General features: G+C 48.6%; 1 protein-coding gene across 1 annotated transcript in view; it reads right to left on the bottom strand.

The window, feature by feature from the left end:
• The window catches only part of OBSCN (obscurin, cytoskeletal calmodulin and titin-interacting RhoGEF), a 287,786-nt gene extending 273,065 nt beyond the window's left edge, over positions 1-14,721 (bottom strand). The window contains exons 1-2 of the mRNA XM_019507926.1: positions 14,519-14,721; positions 1,517-2,654 (exon numbers count right to left, since the gene is read on the bottom strand). Of these exons, the coding sequence (XP_019363471.1) occupies positions 1,517-2,645 (1,129 nt within the window). The 5' untranslated portion in view covers positions 2,646-2,654; positions 14,519-14,721. The remainder of the gene's footprint in view (positions 1-1,516; positions 2,655-14,518) is intronic.
• Positions 14,722-16,810: the final 2,089 nt, after the last annotated feature.

Raw genomic sequence — 16,810 nt, 5'->3', positions numbered from 1 at the left:
CCCTTCCAACCCTAAATCTATGAAACTATGAAACTATGAGTCAGGGGATTAGGTAAAGATCTCAGCTTTCTTTTCCTTCTTTCTTGTCTTTAAAGAAAAATTCTAACCTACCGGGTCACATAGAACAACTTTAAAATGTGAACCCTAGAAACTACAAAAACAGAAGGCAAAAGATATATCCCTATCTAGCTATAGACATCTATAGATGTATATTTCTATCTATAGATATAGATAGGTAGAGATAGATAGATTGAAATATATATCTATAGACAGATAGATATCTATAGATATAGATAGATAAATAGATATCTCTATCCATCTATAGATATGTCTATCTATCTATATTTATATAGATAGCTCAATAGATAGATATAGATATCTATCTAGATCTAGATAGATATAGATATCTATCGAGCTATCTACATAGATATAGATAGATAGACATATCTATATATAGAGATATATATCTCTATCTATCTATATCTATAGCTAGATTAGGTAGATTAGATAGATATAACTATATAAAATAAATTAATATATTTCTACTTCTTGGGTTTAAAAAAACCAGTATCATGAGGGTTTTTTGGAGCCCAGCTCATGATACCTTACCTAATTTGGATTGGCAATGCAGTAAACAATATCTTTTCAAACGACGAGGAGCCAAATGCACTTGTCTTGGAATGCAGCATTCATCATTCTGTTGGTTTTTTTAATTACACCCCAGGATGAGAATGAGCTCTACAAATATGCCTGAAAACTGTCCTGTTATTTAATGCAGAAATCTGTTGTTTTTCTGAGCCATTTCACCATCTAGAAATCATGATTTTGAAATGACTCCGTTCACATTAAAGGGACAAAAGTGACCTGTTCACGTATGCACACCTCACTTGCAAAGAGCTTTTCTTATGGTGCAAGCGGGCCTCTGAAATTTTGCAAGATGGGAGAACAGTTTAAACATTCAAAGCGAAAAAAGGACATTTTCTTTTGGGGGGGGGCGGTATTTGCATTTAGGATTTTTCACATGCTTCTATTGGAAACCAATCTCATTTATAGCAGAGTCCACAGACTCTGTCGACAAGGGATGATCGGCCCTTTACAGAAAGCTCCAGAGGCATCTCTGCCCTTTTCCTGGCTGCACGAAGCACAGCCGTCCTGGGCCTGGCAGTGCTGGGGGCACATGGGTAGGCTAGAAGGCAGACTAAAAAACAGAGAAAAGAGGTCTAGAGAGCATCAGCTGTTTATGGCGATGTGAAGAGAGCAGGGAGGCCAATGGGTTCCTCCAATGAGAAGAACAGACCTGGAAACAGCCCTGGTGTTGCAGGCCATTTAGGGCACCCAGAAGAGACCAAAGGGTGGGCTTGCATGGCAGGCGTTCCCTCCACAATGACATGCAAGCGGTTCTTTGACACTTCATGAAATGAAAAGGGGGAAATGGGAGGTTTTGCTATCATTAATCAAGGCCCTGATCAGGAGAGACAAGTTTTGAGCCAGGAGATGGGTAAACGCACCCCCATACCTTTGACAACGACCAGCACGGAGCTGTAGGTCTGTCCTGCCAGGTTGGAGGCCGTGCACGTGTAAAGCCCATTATCAATCTGCTTGCAGAAGAGGATCTTCAGCACAAAGTTCTCCTGCTCGTCCTCATAGATGATGTGCCGGCGCCCCTCCATAATCACCTCGCCGTCCTTCTTCCACACGATCTCTGGCTTCGGCTCTCCCGTCACGTAGCAGCTCAGCTTGGCATGCTTCCCCTCTGTCACATTGCAGGTGCGGGTCGTCACGCTGAAGGTGGCATTTCGAGCTGCTTTGGTGGTCAGGCTGGCAGCCCTCTCGTAGTCTAAAGAGAGGCTGTAGCCAATACCGGACAGCCCTTCTGCGGCTGAGTACGAATGGGTATCCGTGACTCCGTAGATGGATAGATCCGTCTTCCTGATTTCCTCCCGCCGCTTTTGCAAATGCGACAGCAAAGAGGTGGTTTTGCCATAGCCCGTGTCTAAATGGCTGGGGCTGTCCAGGTTGCAAGGACCCTGCGTCTCCACCACCAGCGCGGCGGTAGCACTGGCTTGGCCGACGGGGTTCTCCGCTCGGCACGTGTACGTCCCGCTGTCCCCCAGCCGAGCGCACTGGATCGTGAGAGCATTTGACTCCCCAGCAGACTCGACCTGGAAGCGCCTGGAGTCCGATCGGCCCCGCAGGTGCCTCCCGTCCTTCTCCCAGTTCACGGAGAGCGGTGGGCTGCCTTGGACTTTGCACCTGAACGTCGCATCTTCCCCCAAAGTGACTCTGATGGAGGAGGGTTTCTGGATGAAGTACGGGGCGAATGCTGTCACGGTGGTCTCCTCCCCGACTTTGATGCTGACTGCGGCGAAAGCTTCCCCGATGGTGTTTCTGGCCCTGCAGATGTACTGGCCACTGTCGTCCAAGCTGAGGTCGTAAATGGTGAGCCGGTATAGATCTCCATCTTCCACCGTTTTAAACCTCCCCCCAGACTGGATGGGAAGTTTATCTTTTTCCCAGCTCACCACTGGGACAGGGTTTCCAATGATCTGGCAGCTCAGGGTGGCATCTTTCCCCACAGATACCAGAAAGGCCTTCGGCCGGGTTAAAAACCTTGGGACTCCACTGAAGGAGGATCTGTAGTCCATCTTGGTTTCCTAAGGGAAAGAAAAAAAGAAAGCTGATAAACATGTGCCCAGCACATCTTTTCTGTGTCGCAATGATGCGGAGACATCAATCCTGGGAAATGGCAAGATTGGCAATAGCTTCCAGTATCCAGAGTTACAGTCACAGAAAATGAGGGTTAAAAGGACCTCAGGAGGTCACGTCTAGTCCAACCCCCTGCTCGGAGCAGCTAGAGCATCCCAGCCAGGCCTTTATCGAGCTGGGTCATAAAACCTCCAAAGATGGAGACTCCACCACCTCTCTGGGTAGCTTGTTCCAGCACTTCCCACCCTCCTTCGTGAAAAACGTTTTCCTAATATCCAACCTCAACTTCCCTTGTTACAACTTGAGCCCATTGCTCCTTGTCCTGTCGTCTGCCCCCACTGAGAACAGCCCAGCGCCATCCTCTTTGCAGCCCCCCTGCAGGGAGGTGAAGGCTGCTATTCAATCCTCCTCAGTCTGCTCTTCTGCAGAATAAATCAGGCCGGTGCTCTCAGCCTCTCCCCACCAGTCAAGTCCCCCAGCCCACAGCCATTTTCCTCCCTCCGCTGGACTCTCTCCAACATTTCCACATCCTTTCTGTAGTGGAGGCCCAAAACTGGACACAGGACTCCAGATGTGGCCTCACCTGTGCTGAATAGAGGGGAATAATGACTTCCCTCGATCTTATGTCACCAATGCAGCCCAGGATGCCATTAGCCTTCTTGGCAACAAGGGCACCCTGTTAACTGATAGCCAATTTATTGTCCACTGTCACCCCCAGGTCCTTTTCTGCGGAGCTGCGGGTTAGCCAGCAGCTTCCCCCCAGCACCACCTTTGCCTGCTGAGAGAGCAAGCGCTGGTGACATAACGGGTCTTCGTGGGACAGTCTGACTCACGGTGGCCTGGTGGGAATGTGGCATCCACTATACTTCTCTTCCCATCATCATATCCACCTTCCCATCTCTACTTCTGCTTCATTTCTCTTCTCCTTATGCTTATCCATCATTTTCTTCATTTGCATTTCTCATCCTTTCCATGCCCCACCTCTATTTTCCCTTTGTTTCCTCCTTACGATTCCTAGGGCGCGTCCTCCAAGGGCAGCAGATAGTCGAGGATGTCATGAAGAACGTCCTGACCATAAGGGTAGCTCAGCACTAGAACAAATCACCTACCATCTCTGTTACTGGCAATTTTTAAGTGATGGTTAGGCAAATATGTGTCCGGGAGGGTTTAGACTGGGGTGATCCTGCCTTGAGGAGGAAGATGAACCTCTTGAGGTCACTTCCAGCCCTATTTTCTGTGTTTTTATGACCATGCACTAGCAATGAGACTCCTCCCAGTAGGAGGTAGTGCTGGGTTGGACAAGCTTGGAGCTTGTTGATGTTATGCTCATCCATCCTCCCCTGGTATTTAAAGCAACCATTTAACGATGAGCTAATTTCTCACTGGGGATAGCAAGTGCATGATAGCCATTTACGCCTCCTATGATAAGGCGGAGAAGCTGCTTGGACATTTGCAATGGATCCAAATGAGTGCCGGGATCTTTGGAAACACATGCTTTAAAGCTCAAAAGAATGACCCATTGTGTGCTGCCAGCATCCTTTGCACAGCCCTAAATACCTGCTGCTCGCTAGTTCCCAGCTGTTCAGAGAGACCGGTCAACAAAGGGAAAACAAAATAAGCAGGTTGTGGACCTCGAAATCAAAGCAGGTTTGCTCCTGTTGTGTCCCGAGAAGGTTAAAAGTCATTAGCAGCAGCCTGAATCATTACTGTAACATTCACACACACACTCTCCTCTGTGGTTGCGGGCCCGGGAGAGCCACGTCAAAGACACGGAGACATGTGAAATCCTCATTCAGTCCCACACAACACCTATCTTGCAGGGAGCTGCCACATTTTTTGCTACCCCTGCACTTGGATGCCCGGACATCCCTCCTTCGGTTGGGGGAACGAGATCCCTTATGCCTAAATGGCAAAAATGCTGACTGCCTTCTTTTGCCTTATGTGAAGGCACTGCAAAAAGAGCAAGCCTGCCAGCTGCAACCCCCATTAGGAGACTTTTCAGAACGACTTCACGCATTCGATGGCAGCAGGTGCCATTTCACTGAGAAGATATCGCTTCTCCGAGGATGCCAAATAATCCTGTGCCCTGTGCAGGAGTTGGATGGGAGTTCACTAATTAGTGATCATCTCCAGCCTTTTCAGGTCCACTGTTTTTTACCTCCTGATGCCTACACAAAGCAGCACGATGGCTGGGATGCTGGGCGGCTGTTAACAACTGCAAAAGGAAAGATTAATCGGTCACAGAGACAGAAATATCTCCCTTAATCCCTCAGAAGTTTGGCTTCCTTGCCTGCCATCAGTCCACCCACCAAATCACCCAATGAAAATTGTCCTCAGGACTTTCCTCGCCCATAGGAAATCACTAGGACCAGGTCTAAAGCGCTGCTTAGCCCCCTGAGAGAATGAGTCACTATTCATGCAGCTGCTTTCTACATTTCCCCCTAATTTATATTTTGATGCAATATTTTGATGTTGGCTCCAAATATGCTTTGAAGCAAGGGACTGAGTTAGGATGCCTGGGTCCACTTTTCAGCTCTGCCACTGACCTACTGTATGACCTTGGGCAAGTCACTTCTTCTCTGCATTTCTGCTTTATTTGGTCTGTCTATTTAGGTTCTAAGATGTTTTTCATTATATGCGTGGACACTGCCTAGCACGTGCACACAACAAATAATGTTTAAATACACAGGGTACTAACAAAATAATCTTTTTCTTTTTCCCCTGCTGGGGATCAAACACCTAAATCCAAAAACAAATGTTTGAAAAGAACCAGGAGATCACTGGTTCAAAAATGCAAGCGTTGCATTAATTAATTATTAGTAGTGATCTAATAAATTTGTTCCCAGGGTACTGAAGATCAAAAACAATGAACACAAAGAAGGAAGAGCTTCCTTTTACACACAAGCTCTTCCTTCCCTCTCCTCTGACAGTGTGGCTGTTACCATTGCAGAAACTTTCCATTTGACTGAAAATATTTTTGGACAAAATGGAGAGATTTGTGTGTTGGGGAGAAACCCCCTTTTTATTAAAAAAAAATAATAATTTTTTTTTCCTTGAAAAGCCCAAACCATTCATTTCATTTTTTGTTAACCAAAACCTGAGGGCACTTGTGTTTAAACAAAAATTATGCCATTTTTAATTGACAAACGCAAGAGGCGATGTCAGGCTTTCTTCTCCAACAAGTCTTCCTCTCAACAACAACAACAACAAATAAGGAAAACTGCTACAAAAAATGAAAGAAGTTGAACATTTTCCCTCGGAAAAGTCATCATTCATAACCAACTCTGGTTACCTTAGGGTGGTGTTACAGGTTACCTTTAACTCATCACAGAGGCACTTAAAACAGGAGCATTCACCTCTTAAAGGGCATGATCCCATGCAAAAGGGACCCTCTAAAACTTTTAAAGATAAGCCAGTTGAGGTGCGGGTTATCTTTGACCTGTATTGCCCCGGTCCTTCTAGGGTATTGTTAGGCAGCACTGGGGAGATAAAATACTTCCTGCCTAGTCCTCCGGCATCCCAGGATGCACAGCTCCCAGCCCCATTACCATCCTCCAAACCTCTACTCCTCCCCCTGCCCTCTCTGCTCAGAGACCAGCTGCTCTGGGCAGCTCAATGAAGCCAGGGAGACCATGGTAGCACCCCCAGCAGCTCCACTCTCAGTGCAGAGCACTGCATTCACTGACCTGATCCAGTGATTCTCAACCGGGGCTGCCTTGAGACCCTTTCAAGGGTACCACACAATGCTAACCCTGTTAGGTTTAGAAACATGATCCGCAAGACAAACCCAGAGATTTCACACATGACCCCATCGCGTTAAGAGTGCGCTGCTCTGTTGGGATCTGAGTGCTTTGCAACAGAAGAATTGCTCTATTGTTTTTCTATAGTATAAAAAGGAGTGAAAACTAAGAGCTGGCATTGGCCAAGGGGTGGCTCGAGTCTATAAAGGGGTGCTTAAGGCTATTGAAGGGTGCCTCAAGTAGCACCATGTCTAGGGTATTTAAGTGCATCGAGTTTGCTGGAGCTAGAGGGGCTGGGGGAGACAAAGACCTGCTGGAAAGGCATGGCAGGGTACTGTGAAAGGCAGACAGAAAGCACCTATAAAAGCCATGCTTAGCTCTTATGTGGCATTTGTCACCCATGTATTTCAAAAGCACTTTGCAAAGGAGGCTCAAAATCAGCTCTCATGCTGAGAAACAGGCAAAGAGGCCTCTCCCAACACTGCACAGGAGCTAGCAGCAGACCTGGGGCCAGAACTCAGCTCTAACGAGCTAGATAACACTACGTCTTGCCGCTCAGGCCCTGTCACCACCTGAACAATACTGAGGATGCGATGATGACATGGATAGGAGACCTCTTTCATTCCCTCCACGACGCAGCTGAGGCACCAGGGTGGAGGGTCGCCCTGTTTCTGCCTACGCTATGTTGCCTGCATGGATAAATTTAGGACTCTAGGGCCCCTTTAACCAGCACTGAAATAACCAGGGAAAAAGTATTCTACTCTCTGAGACTCCCTGCTCCTTTCGCCTTCCTCTTCTCCACCTCCAAGCTTTATGCCACCACCCCGCTCCTATCCCTGGCCTTGCCTCTGCTTGCCAGCCCTCCAGTGGCAAGTCATCGTTATGCAGGTCTGAAACAGCATCCAGCCTGAACCTGGGACTGCTCTGAAACTCCTCAGACTTGGTGACACCCAGATTTAAACTGTTTTAAAGGTAACCTGTAACAGCACCCTAGTTTTTTCCTGGATGGGTACGATTATCTACCCCCCGAATGGCTGCTGGGTGAAGAGGATATAAACCCTGATCTTATTAGGAGTCTAATCATTCCCTCCTCCTTTCTGCCCAGCCTTGCACAGCACCTGACAAAGTGAACTTGGATTCACGACCGCTTGTGCTGTCTCCATGTATTTTATTTAGTCAGTCTATAAAGGTGCATGTCTATCCTGCCTTTGGACTGACTTCAGCTAAATACCTCTCACTATCAGGCTGGATATATCATAGGTTTTGCATTCACTTCAGGAGCCTGCTTATATTTCCATGCTGAAATTAAGAGAAATGTATTAGGGCAAAGTCATCTAAAGCCAATATATTGGACTCATTCTTCCCCTGGTCTCCACCGAGCCCACAGCTTTGTGCATGCCTGGTTCTGTGCATCCCTGTGGCTCTTGATCAAGTCAGCCTTGCTCCACCTTCTTCCTGCCATGCTTAATTTTTGAAGTATATTGCAAGATATATTTATAGCAATCTTCACAAATATATTTATCATATGCACTTGTATAAATACAAGCAGAAGAAGTATATCAGAGGCTAGAAGATGCGTACCATACACCTTAGACTGAAGCCTGTGGACCTGGGGTAGCAGAACAGTGACTCTCTTTTTTGGTCTGCACCTAGCCCGAGGGGCCTAGCCCAGGCCTAGGGCACCTAGGTCCAAAGTCTTTCTAAGCCTACCCGCCCACTGAGTTACTGTGTCTAAAGGCAGGCATGTCTTTGTAGCCAGCAGCACACAAGGGAGCGATGGGCTGGCATCATATCTAGCTGCTGTGGAGTCCCCAGTCTGAAAGACCAGGTACCCACTGACAGCTCAGTCAACTGGGGGTAGCCTTTGGCACAAGTAAAATGCTAAACCCCTGGCTGCAGAGCATCAAAAAATGCCTTGACAACTCTACTAGCCCTTACGGTTCCCCTAGATATTACTTCAGCAACAAATACTCAGAATTAATGTCCTGTTCATCACCACTAAATTACCGGACCTACAGGCTGCAAGTACCAGACTCTACCGTGGGGAACCATCGTTATAAGCAGTGACATTGGTCCATCAAAAGGTTTTTTCGTCCGCCCCCGCCCCTCTGCTAATAGCTGGTTGCTCTTGACAGTGTGATCCGGTATGCCATCCTGGATAACTCCCAGCTCCCAATGCACAGAATCGAAAAAAGATGCTTCACTGTTTAGCCAAATCTGGATCTGTGAAGAGCACGGAGCAATCACGGCCAGTTGGAGACAGGATGTGCATGGCCTGAAAACAGACAGTGACTTCATTGCCACTGGGCATGACGGCCCCTTTTAGCATCCTCCCAAAAGCACCTCAGCCACGCTTGATTCCTGCTACTCAGCACCTGCCTGCCAGGATGCAGGCAGCATTGTAGCGCGCGTCCCGGACGCTGGAAATGGCCCAAGGCCTGCTGTACCTGCCGCTGGTCCTGCTCACCTCACAAGTCCCTGGAACATTTGGAAGCTGCCGTGCTTTAAAGGCTTGTGCCATTCAACATTTCTTTCCCCTCCCTGAGTTGGGCTGGGCTGTCATTGCACTGGATACAGAAGAACAAAGCTACCCTGTGAGTGAACACTTGGTCTTCAATATTGCTGCAGGGTATGTGGATTCTGCGCCCCGACCTGCCCCTAGAGATGCCCTTCCTGGGCTACAGTCTTCCGGGCAAGCTCAAACCCCAATGCTCCCAGATGGATTCGCCCTGTATCTCAACACTAGGCTCATGCTCACATTTCAGTCCCTGAGCTTCTTCCTAATAAAGCAACCCCTTCCAGCCCAGCTGGGAGCACTCAGCTGAGTATCACGCCGCTTCCACCTGCTCTGGGCTGAGTTCCTTGCTCAGTGCATGCCCCACTTCTACTGCAAGGCCAAAGTCCCAGGCGGCTGCTCGAGTCCACCCATGCCTTGACCTTCACCAGCTTCCAGGATGCCCGAACAGACTGAGTTCTTCCTGTTTCTGTAACTTGGCAGGACTTCAAAATAAAACCCGGGGGCTAACAGAGCCCCAATGTTAGGCCAATTGCTATCACAACTGTCAGTGTGACAGGAAAGGAAGACTGAGCGCTATACCAGGACTCTAATGTTTGAGTTTAATTTTCTTCCCTGCCACAGACTTCCTGTGTGACCCTGGGCAAATCCCTTAGACTCCCTGAACCTCTATTTTACCATCTTCAAAATGGAAACAACAGCACCGCAGGGAGGGGTGGTGAGGACAAAAACCATGTAGAGGTGGGACGTGCTTGCTGAAAGGATTAGAGCTAGATCTCTCTCTCTCTCTCATGGGGAAATGAAGACAGATGACTGCTGAACAGCGGGATTTGGGTTCTTTTCCATCACAGAGAAAATGAATACTTTAGATCCGTTCTAAATAAACTGAAGTCAAACATGATATAAATAAAACACCTCAGGAGCAAAGATAAACCTTTCAGGATACCCTGAGTATGTAACACTGCTTCAAACCCCAGGGAAGTCCTTGGGAAAACTCCCATTGATTTCAGTGGGTCTTTTGCAGAAGACCCTAATCAACCCCCGCCTTCCAGAGAATACATTGAGAACCACCTCCTTCCTGTCGTGCTGGGTGCGTCTACACGTGTGCATCTACTGCACGGAAACCAAAAGTACTGCGCAGTACCGGTGCGCGTCTACATGTGCTTGCCCGTACTGCACAGTCAATATGGGGAGTCAGGATGATTTGAGCATAAAGTTGATACCTGCATCATGCACATGTAGGCAATTTACTGGACAGTAACGCTGAGTATATGGACTGACTCTGGATTAATTTTAGTCCCAAATCAGTCCACACACAGTGTTAATGCACTTTAATGCCTGCATGTGCAGACACTAGCTCATTCCTGCTTACTGTGCAGTAACTTTAAGCTGGTGTAAATGCACATGGAGACATACCCGCTGAGGAGTTTCTGCCCAGGCAATTGTGATTATGCAGGACAGGCAAGGAGGGGCCTGGCTTGTAACACTCTACCTGAAAGGACCTGAACAGGTTCACTGGTTATTTTTTAACTGATTGTATCCACAGGCTTGCATTCTCCAGATGCTCTCATCCATCAGGTTAGACATTGCACTGCTTAGTAAATACCAGCAAAGCCATCTGAGTCATCTCTGTAGGTGATCAATCAAAGCCCTGCTAGTGTACAAAGAAATCCTTTGCTTTAGCAGCAAAGACTCAGCAGCCCGCTGGTTAAGCAGCTTCTTTTCTCGTGAGCATGTTCACCACCCCCCGCGCGTTGACCTGTCCTGACAGGTGCAAGTGTGGATGGAGAGAGAGGGACTCGCACGCACCTTTGGAGCTAATCAGACACTTTCCGTTTGACTAAAAATAACTTTTGAATCAAGTGGAAAGATTTGTGGTGAGAAAAACTCCCGTGTTGTTTAAACCTTTTCCCCTTCAAAAAGCCCAAACCAGTATATTTTAGTTGTTGGCCACCAAGAAAGGGCAGGAAGAGGAAGTGGCAATGGCAGCGGCTGTTACAAGAAGGCTGAAAAACCAACTCCTGGTGCTAGGCAATAACTAGGGAGGAGTCCATGGGTCTAAAATTAAGCTGGCTCTTAAGAGATTGATTCCCAGAGGTGCCACGACTGCAGCAAGCTTTGCAGCCACGTGCACCCAACCTGACTGCCGGCCACTTGTGCTCCTCCCTTTGCTCCATGAAAGTGGCTGAGCCCGTGGGATAGGGCTCAGCTCTCCCCTGTCCTTTAAAAATCCATCAGTGAGAGCTTTCTTTGAATATGGACAACAGTGATGGCTTAACCACATTTACCAGTCTGTGTCACAAGAACGGCACTTGACTAAATCAAGTCAGGCCCTTAAAAATGATGATTTGCACTTGAAGTTGTAAGATTGCCTTCTACTTTTTGAGCCTTCGAGCCTTCCCTCCAGAAGTACAGCAGATCACAGACACCTTTCTTTCCTCCTTCCAGGAAAAAGCCAAGAATCGCATGCACCTCTTGACTCCAGGAATGGAGATATTCAGGAGAAATAACAAACACAGCCAATATTAGAAAACTCTCCAAAAAAAAAAATTAAAAAAATCAAGAGAGTTGCTAGTCCCAGCATCGTGATGCCGCTGGATGCGTTGTTCTTGACCGAAGCAACACTTTGTTAACCATCTTAGGATAGGAGGAGGAAGTTGTGTGAATAATGAGGAAGTATCAGCTTCCTTTGAAATCTCCCAAAGCAGCGCATCTGGCAACCTGCAGCCATCTCGCTGCCCCCTTTCTTTTCACAGCCACCCAGGAAATGAGCTGGCTTGCCAAAAACAAACCAAGAGCTCCCAGGGCCAGCGCTAGTATTGCACACCAGCTGCAAACTTCATCACCGGGGCTGCATAACCAGTAGGCATGAACAAACCATTGCACCAGCTGGTACGCTGTAAGGGTGACGTTCATGTCAGCGCACCCGCTAAGCAATTAACCCTCTGACCCGGAGCTAATATTACCCTCAAAGCCTTCCAGTTAGCAGAATTTGACAGTTTAATAGCAGAATCAGTACTTGAGAGGCCAGCTTCTGATTTCAGTTATGCCCATTTATATTTGCAGTAACTCTGTTGAAGTCAAGGTCAAGGTTACTATGGGACAAGGGACGTTACCCTTCAAAGGTAAGCTAAGGTGTGGATGAGCTATCCTTCTGTCAAATGCGGGGATTCGGCGTACGTGCGTCTCTATGACTTCTCTCTGACCCGAGGGATGCACCGAGGCCGATTACAAGCTCCCTTTGGGTGGAGGACATCTCTGCCCTCTGCCTCCGTACTGACTAACACTCGCAGGAGGTGACAGGAGATGAACGGCACGCCCCCTGGCACAATGCTGGGCCACGAAGGGTTTGAAAATTGTGGTGGGGGGGTCATCCTTTCAGGTGGAGCCGTGCTGAACAAAGAGAAAATTGCCACCCAGAGCAAGCCCGTCTTTGCCAGGCTGAACACCGATGAGATTGTAACACAGCCTTTCATCACTGCTCGGGTAGGCAGATGCAAGAATCACCAAACAAAAACGGGTTAGAGAGAGAAAGACTTCATGCTTCAGAGGAGCAGCCATGGGCAGGAAATAGGAGGAACGCTAGAAGATGCTGGTCCAAACCTGAACACCACTAAGGGATGGAGAAACCGAGGCAGGGAAATGCATACAGGTGGCTTTGATGGCTTGACTAATTCTTTCCTAGCCAAATTAAAGAGAGATTGGGTTTGGGGATGCTTACTGAGTCCATGCATCTGCCTGCTTCCCCTGTCCCGTATCCTCCGAGAGGGAGGACTACAAATCCACGCGAGTCTATCAGATGGGAGCTCAGAGAAATTGCTGCTCAGCACCAGCACTGGACGCCACCTTCATCCCAAGAAATGGTCCCCCGTGCGTGCAGGAAGCCCCTCGGCTCAAAACAGGAGCAGGATTTAGTCCCACAAGCTGCCCACACCCTCTCCCATGGGCTTCAGAGGGGATCATATGAGACAGGTGCTGCAGGGGCGGCCGTCTTTCACAACGGCAGTCTGTTCGCTGCCAGCAGCTGGCCACATCTGACACCCAGGGGTCAAGGTGGGAGCGATTCCTATAACTGAATCACGTGTCCTATCATAAGCCACCACGTATACCAGCGTAGCAATGCCTAAATAACACGCCAGCGTGCAAGGAAGCTCTTGGAGTCTGGGAGCCTTTATCCCTCCCCTTCAATACCAGGTAGACGGGGCAGCGGTGAAGTGAGAGGCTAGGGGAACGGTGCTGGAGCTAGCCAGAGGTCGCCCGGAGCAGCGTGTGGCAATTACACTCAAGAGCTGCCGCTTCTCCCAATTTAATCACAAGCCTTGCACTATTATCAGGGGTTTCCCTCCCTGCTCCAGCTCCTGGGGAGGCAAATGATGATAGGAGATGCTCGGCTTCAATAGCTTCTTTTCTTTAAGCACACCTCGAGCCATTTTATTTGCAGAGAACAGATGGAGAGAATGAGCCCAGTGCACCTCAAGTGCTCAAAAACTAGGAGGCCAAGAAGAAGAATCCCTAATTTATCCTGACTTTATCCCAAACTCATTATTGGACACAATTGGGCATGCACTTTGCTGGGGTTATTTGACCCCCGCAGTGTTTCCTGCCCGGAGCGGGGAGGCTGCACCCGATGATCTCACGAGGTCTGTGAATCTGTGAATTTTTATAGTGTGCTTTTTGCTTGAGATAGCCAAAATGATCGTCTTGCCTATACCATTATATGTAATATAGAGATACATCATGTAAACTATGCACCTACACAGCACTCTCTCTCCCACGCCTGCACATGCACTCGTACAAGATAGCCCAGGACCCAACACCACACCTCGAGTTCACAGCTCAGACCGGTTCATAAGCCAGAACAATAAGACAGGCTCGACAAGAAAACAGCCAAACCCCACTGGGCTCATTATTGTGACAAAGAGCAGATCCCGCCAACAGGAAAACTTCCCCTGTGACAATCGCCCATGCAGCTTCCATATAAAATGCCTGTATTTTCAACGGCGGACGTCATGGGCATCGCAGCCGCTCCACCCTGCTGAGCCCGAGCTCCTAAAATAGCCTCAGCTGTCGGGCTCCATCTCTCCTCAGAGCCATTTGCAGAAACGCGAGCCGAGGGTGGGGGGTTGCAGCTTGAATTGGCACCGGCAGGGAACAGAGAGAAGCCCAAGGGCAGGGAAAAGAAATTACCAAAGAGAAAAGCAAGGCTGAGTTTATGAAATAACGTGAAATGCAAGACAAAAAACAAAATCAGGCCTTCCCGGCACTCCGGCCACAGGCCCGTCCTCCTGCCAGGATGACAGCTAATGGGACCGGTGGTCCCTCGGACCCCAGTAATGGCCACGTTCTCCTGTGCAGGATCTTCCATCAGACTAATCAAGTGAGTCCGAGCAAATGCTGCTCACCCCAGGGGCAGTTTCTCCCTCGACTTCCAGCCCCACACCGCTTGCCTCCAATGCAAAGCTGCAGACCCTGCAATGACCCCTCGTTTGCCTCCCTCGACCATGAGCGCAGCCCACCTGCTCCCCCAAACCTGGCCGCTCCCCTGCTGCCCACCTACCTGGTGTCTTGTCAGAGTTGGAGGAGGCAAGCGGCTCTCATCGGGGTGAGGGAAAGCAGATACCTACTGAGGTGACACGAGGGGGAAGGGGGAAAAGGGGAGAGGGGGGCATAGGGAGACCTTGGGGGGCTGGTTTCCCCCCCTTTCCCCTCCAATAAATAAAACAGAAACCCCAGCGATGGTGGGGACGTGCAGCGGGAGGTCCCCTAGTCCCCTTGCAGCAGCTGCACTGCTTGGGGCTCGGGCTGGTACACCCCCCTCCTCTCGGATGCCCTCCTCCACTCAAATTGCTGACGTGCTTTGCTCTCCCCTCTGCCTCCCAGCTCCAAAATAGCCCGGGGAGTCATTTACTGGTGAGATTAAATTTCATCTGGTGGAGAGGCGAAAGGGCATAAAATTTTAGGGGACTCTCCAGGACAACCCCATGGGGTGGGGAGCAAAATCAGAGTGGGGGTGGGGAGTGCGGTGTGCTTGCACGCCTGCGTGAGAAGGGGGAACAGGCTATAGTGACGGGAAGAGGTCAGGACAGCTTGGAAACATGTACACAGGACCCAAGAGATAAGTGATTAACGGGGACAAGAGAACAGGCAGTAGGCAAAGTCTGTCAGAGGTGCACACATCTCCTTAGGAGAAACCAGAGAGACTCTCTACCACTCCAGATCCATGACAGATTTACAGACAAAATGGTCCACTCGACGTCCAGCTTCTCAAGGCAAAGGCATTTGTGGGGCCGCCTGGGAAAAGGAGCAAGTGAGCAATATTGACCGCCCCGGTCACCATTTTTCACCGAAAATTGCAATGCGATTCTGTTTTAAAAAGAGACTGCCAGTTTGGTTGCAGGGGTGGCTGGCCTAGCTGCTTTGTCTCAGGGGCTTCAGATCATATTGACTCTGTGCACACATAAAATCATTCGTTTTCCAAACTCCCGCTTCCTCGCGCGCAGCCCACAATCCAAGCATGCATCCCAGTGCGTGCGGGAGTGGTGGTGAAAGCCCTGCAGTGGGCACGCAGTGATTAATTCAGCTGATGATGCAGGAGCCAGAATAGATTCGAGCTCATTCACCCACAGCTCCATTTGCTCGGCTGGGCTCCTTGGAGCGAACAGCAAGAAATGCTTATTTTTAGCATTAAGGAAAGTAGATAACCCAATGAATACACGCTGAGGGCAGGGTGGGAAAGTAAGATATTCTGACTCAACCATAAGCATTTCTTGGAGCCAAATGGCATGTTTGAACAGTACCCAAGAATTAGACCTTTTGGGCTCTCACCTGGTCTGAGATCTGTGAAACCAGAAACAACTGCTTTGAGTTATAGTTAAACTAAGCAACCGGCATGAAACGATTACCTTTATGGCAGGAGTGCTTGGGTGGTTCTGTTCAACAAATTCATTTTCTTGGCCTGCAAGTAGGGTCTGGTTTTCAAAAGGAAGTGGATTTTCAAGGTTATAAACATATTTCTTTTTTGGCGGAGCTGCTGCAAACAGTAGGGTAGTTTGCTGTCTGCCTTAAGTTCACCAACTAGCGTCAAATTATTTTTTAGGAACCGGACACTGGTGTCTGAGCTGAGGTTTCTGAAAGAGAGGATGCTGTTTGTGACCACCTTTGTTCCAAGACTGGGAGAGCATGAAGTGCACCATCGACTAGCTATAATCACATCATTTCCCAAGACACCGACCAGCTTCCCACACTATAGAATATGTCAATGAAAAGGGGCAAAATTGGCATTGTAACTGAGTGCTTAATATTTTCCCCACAATGGGGTCTAGTAGACACCAAGACAGGAGACAGGGATTTGGGATTTCTTCTCCTCTCTGCCACTGACACCTTTTTTGGCTTTGGAAACATCACACACCTGCTTTACACTTTAGTCTTTAGAGGCAGTATGGAACAGAAATTGCATGGAAGGTCTTGGTCAACTGTCTCCCCTTGGCTTTGGACAAGCTCTTTGTGTTGACGACTGTTGGCCACCTTGAAGAAAGCAGTCTTTGACTAGGCCATCATCTGGAGGATGAAGAGTTAGAAGCAGTGGCTCTGGAGTGGCTTTGTACCTTTTTATATAGGGCCACCTGACTGATGACTTTGGGCAGTTGCCTATTAGCCAGAAGGATCTCCATAGGGTCTGGCTCTACACCACGTTCAATGCATCTAGGTCAGAGTCTCAACTGCTGCAAATCAGCACTGCTCCATTTAATGCATGATCACACCAGTTGAGAACTTCACCCAATACGAAGTATTAAAAATGCATTGTCCAGCTATGGTGATCATGGAGGCATGCATTGCATATTGTACTTGT

This window comes from Gavialis gangeticus, unplaced genomic scaffold (genome assembly GCF_001723915.1).
Source record: "Gavialis gangeticus isolate Ggan-Ray unplaced genomic scaffold, GavGan_comp1, whole genome shotgun sequence".
Taxonomy (NCBI): domain Eukaryota; kingdom Metazoa; phylum Chordata; order Crocodylia; family Gavialidae; genus Gavialis; species Gavialis gangeticus.
This window is presented reverse-complemented; position numbering and strand designations above follow the sequence as displayed.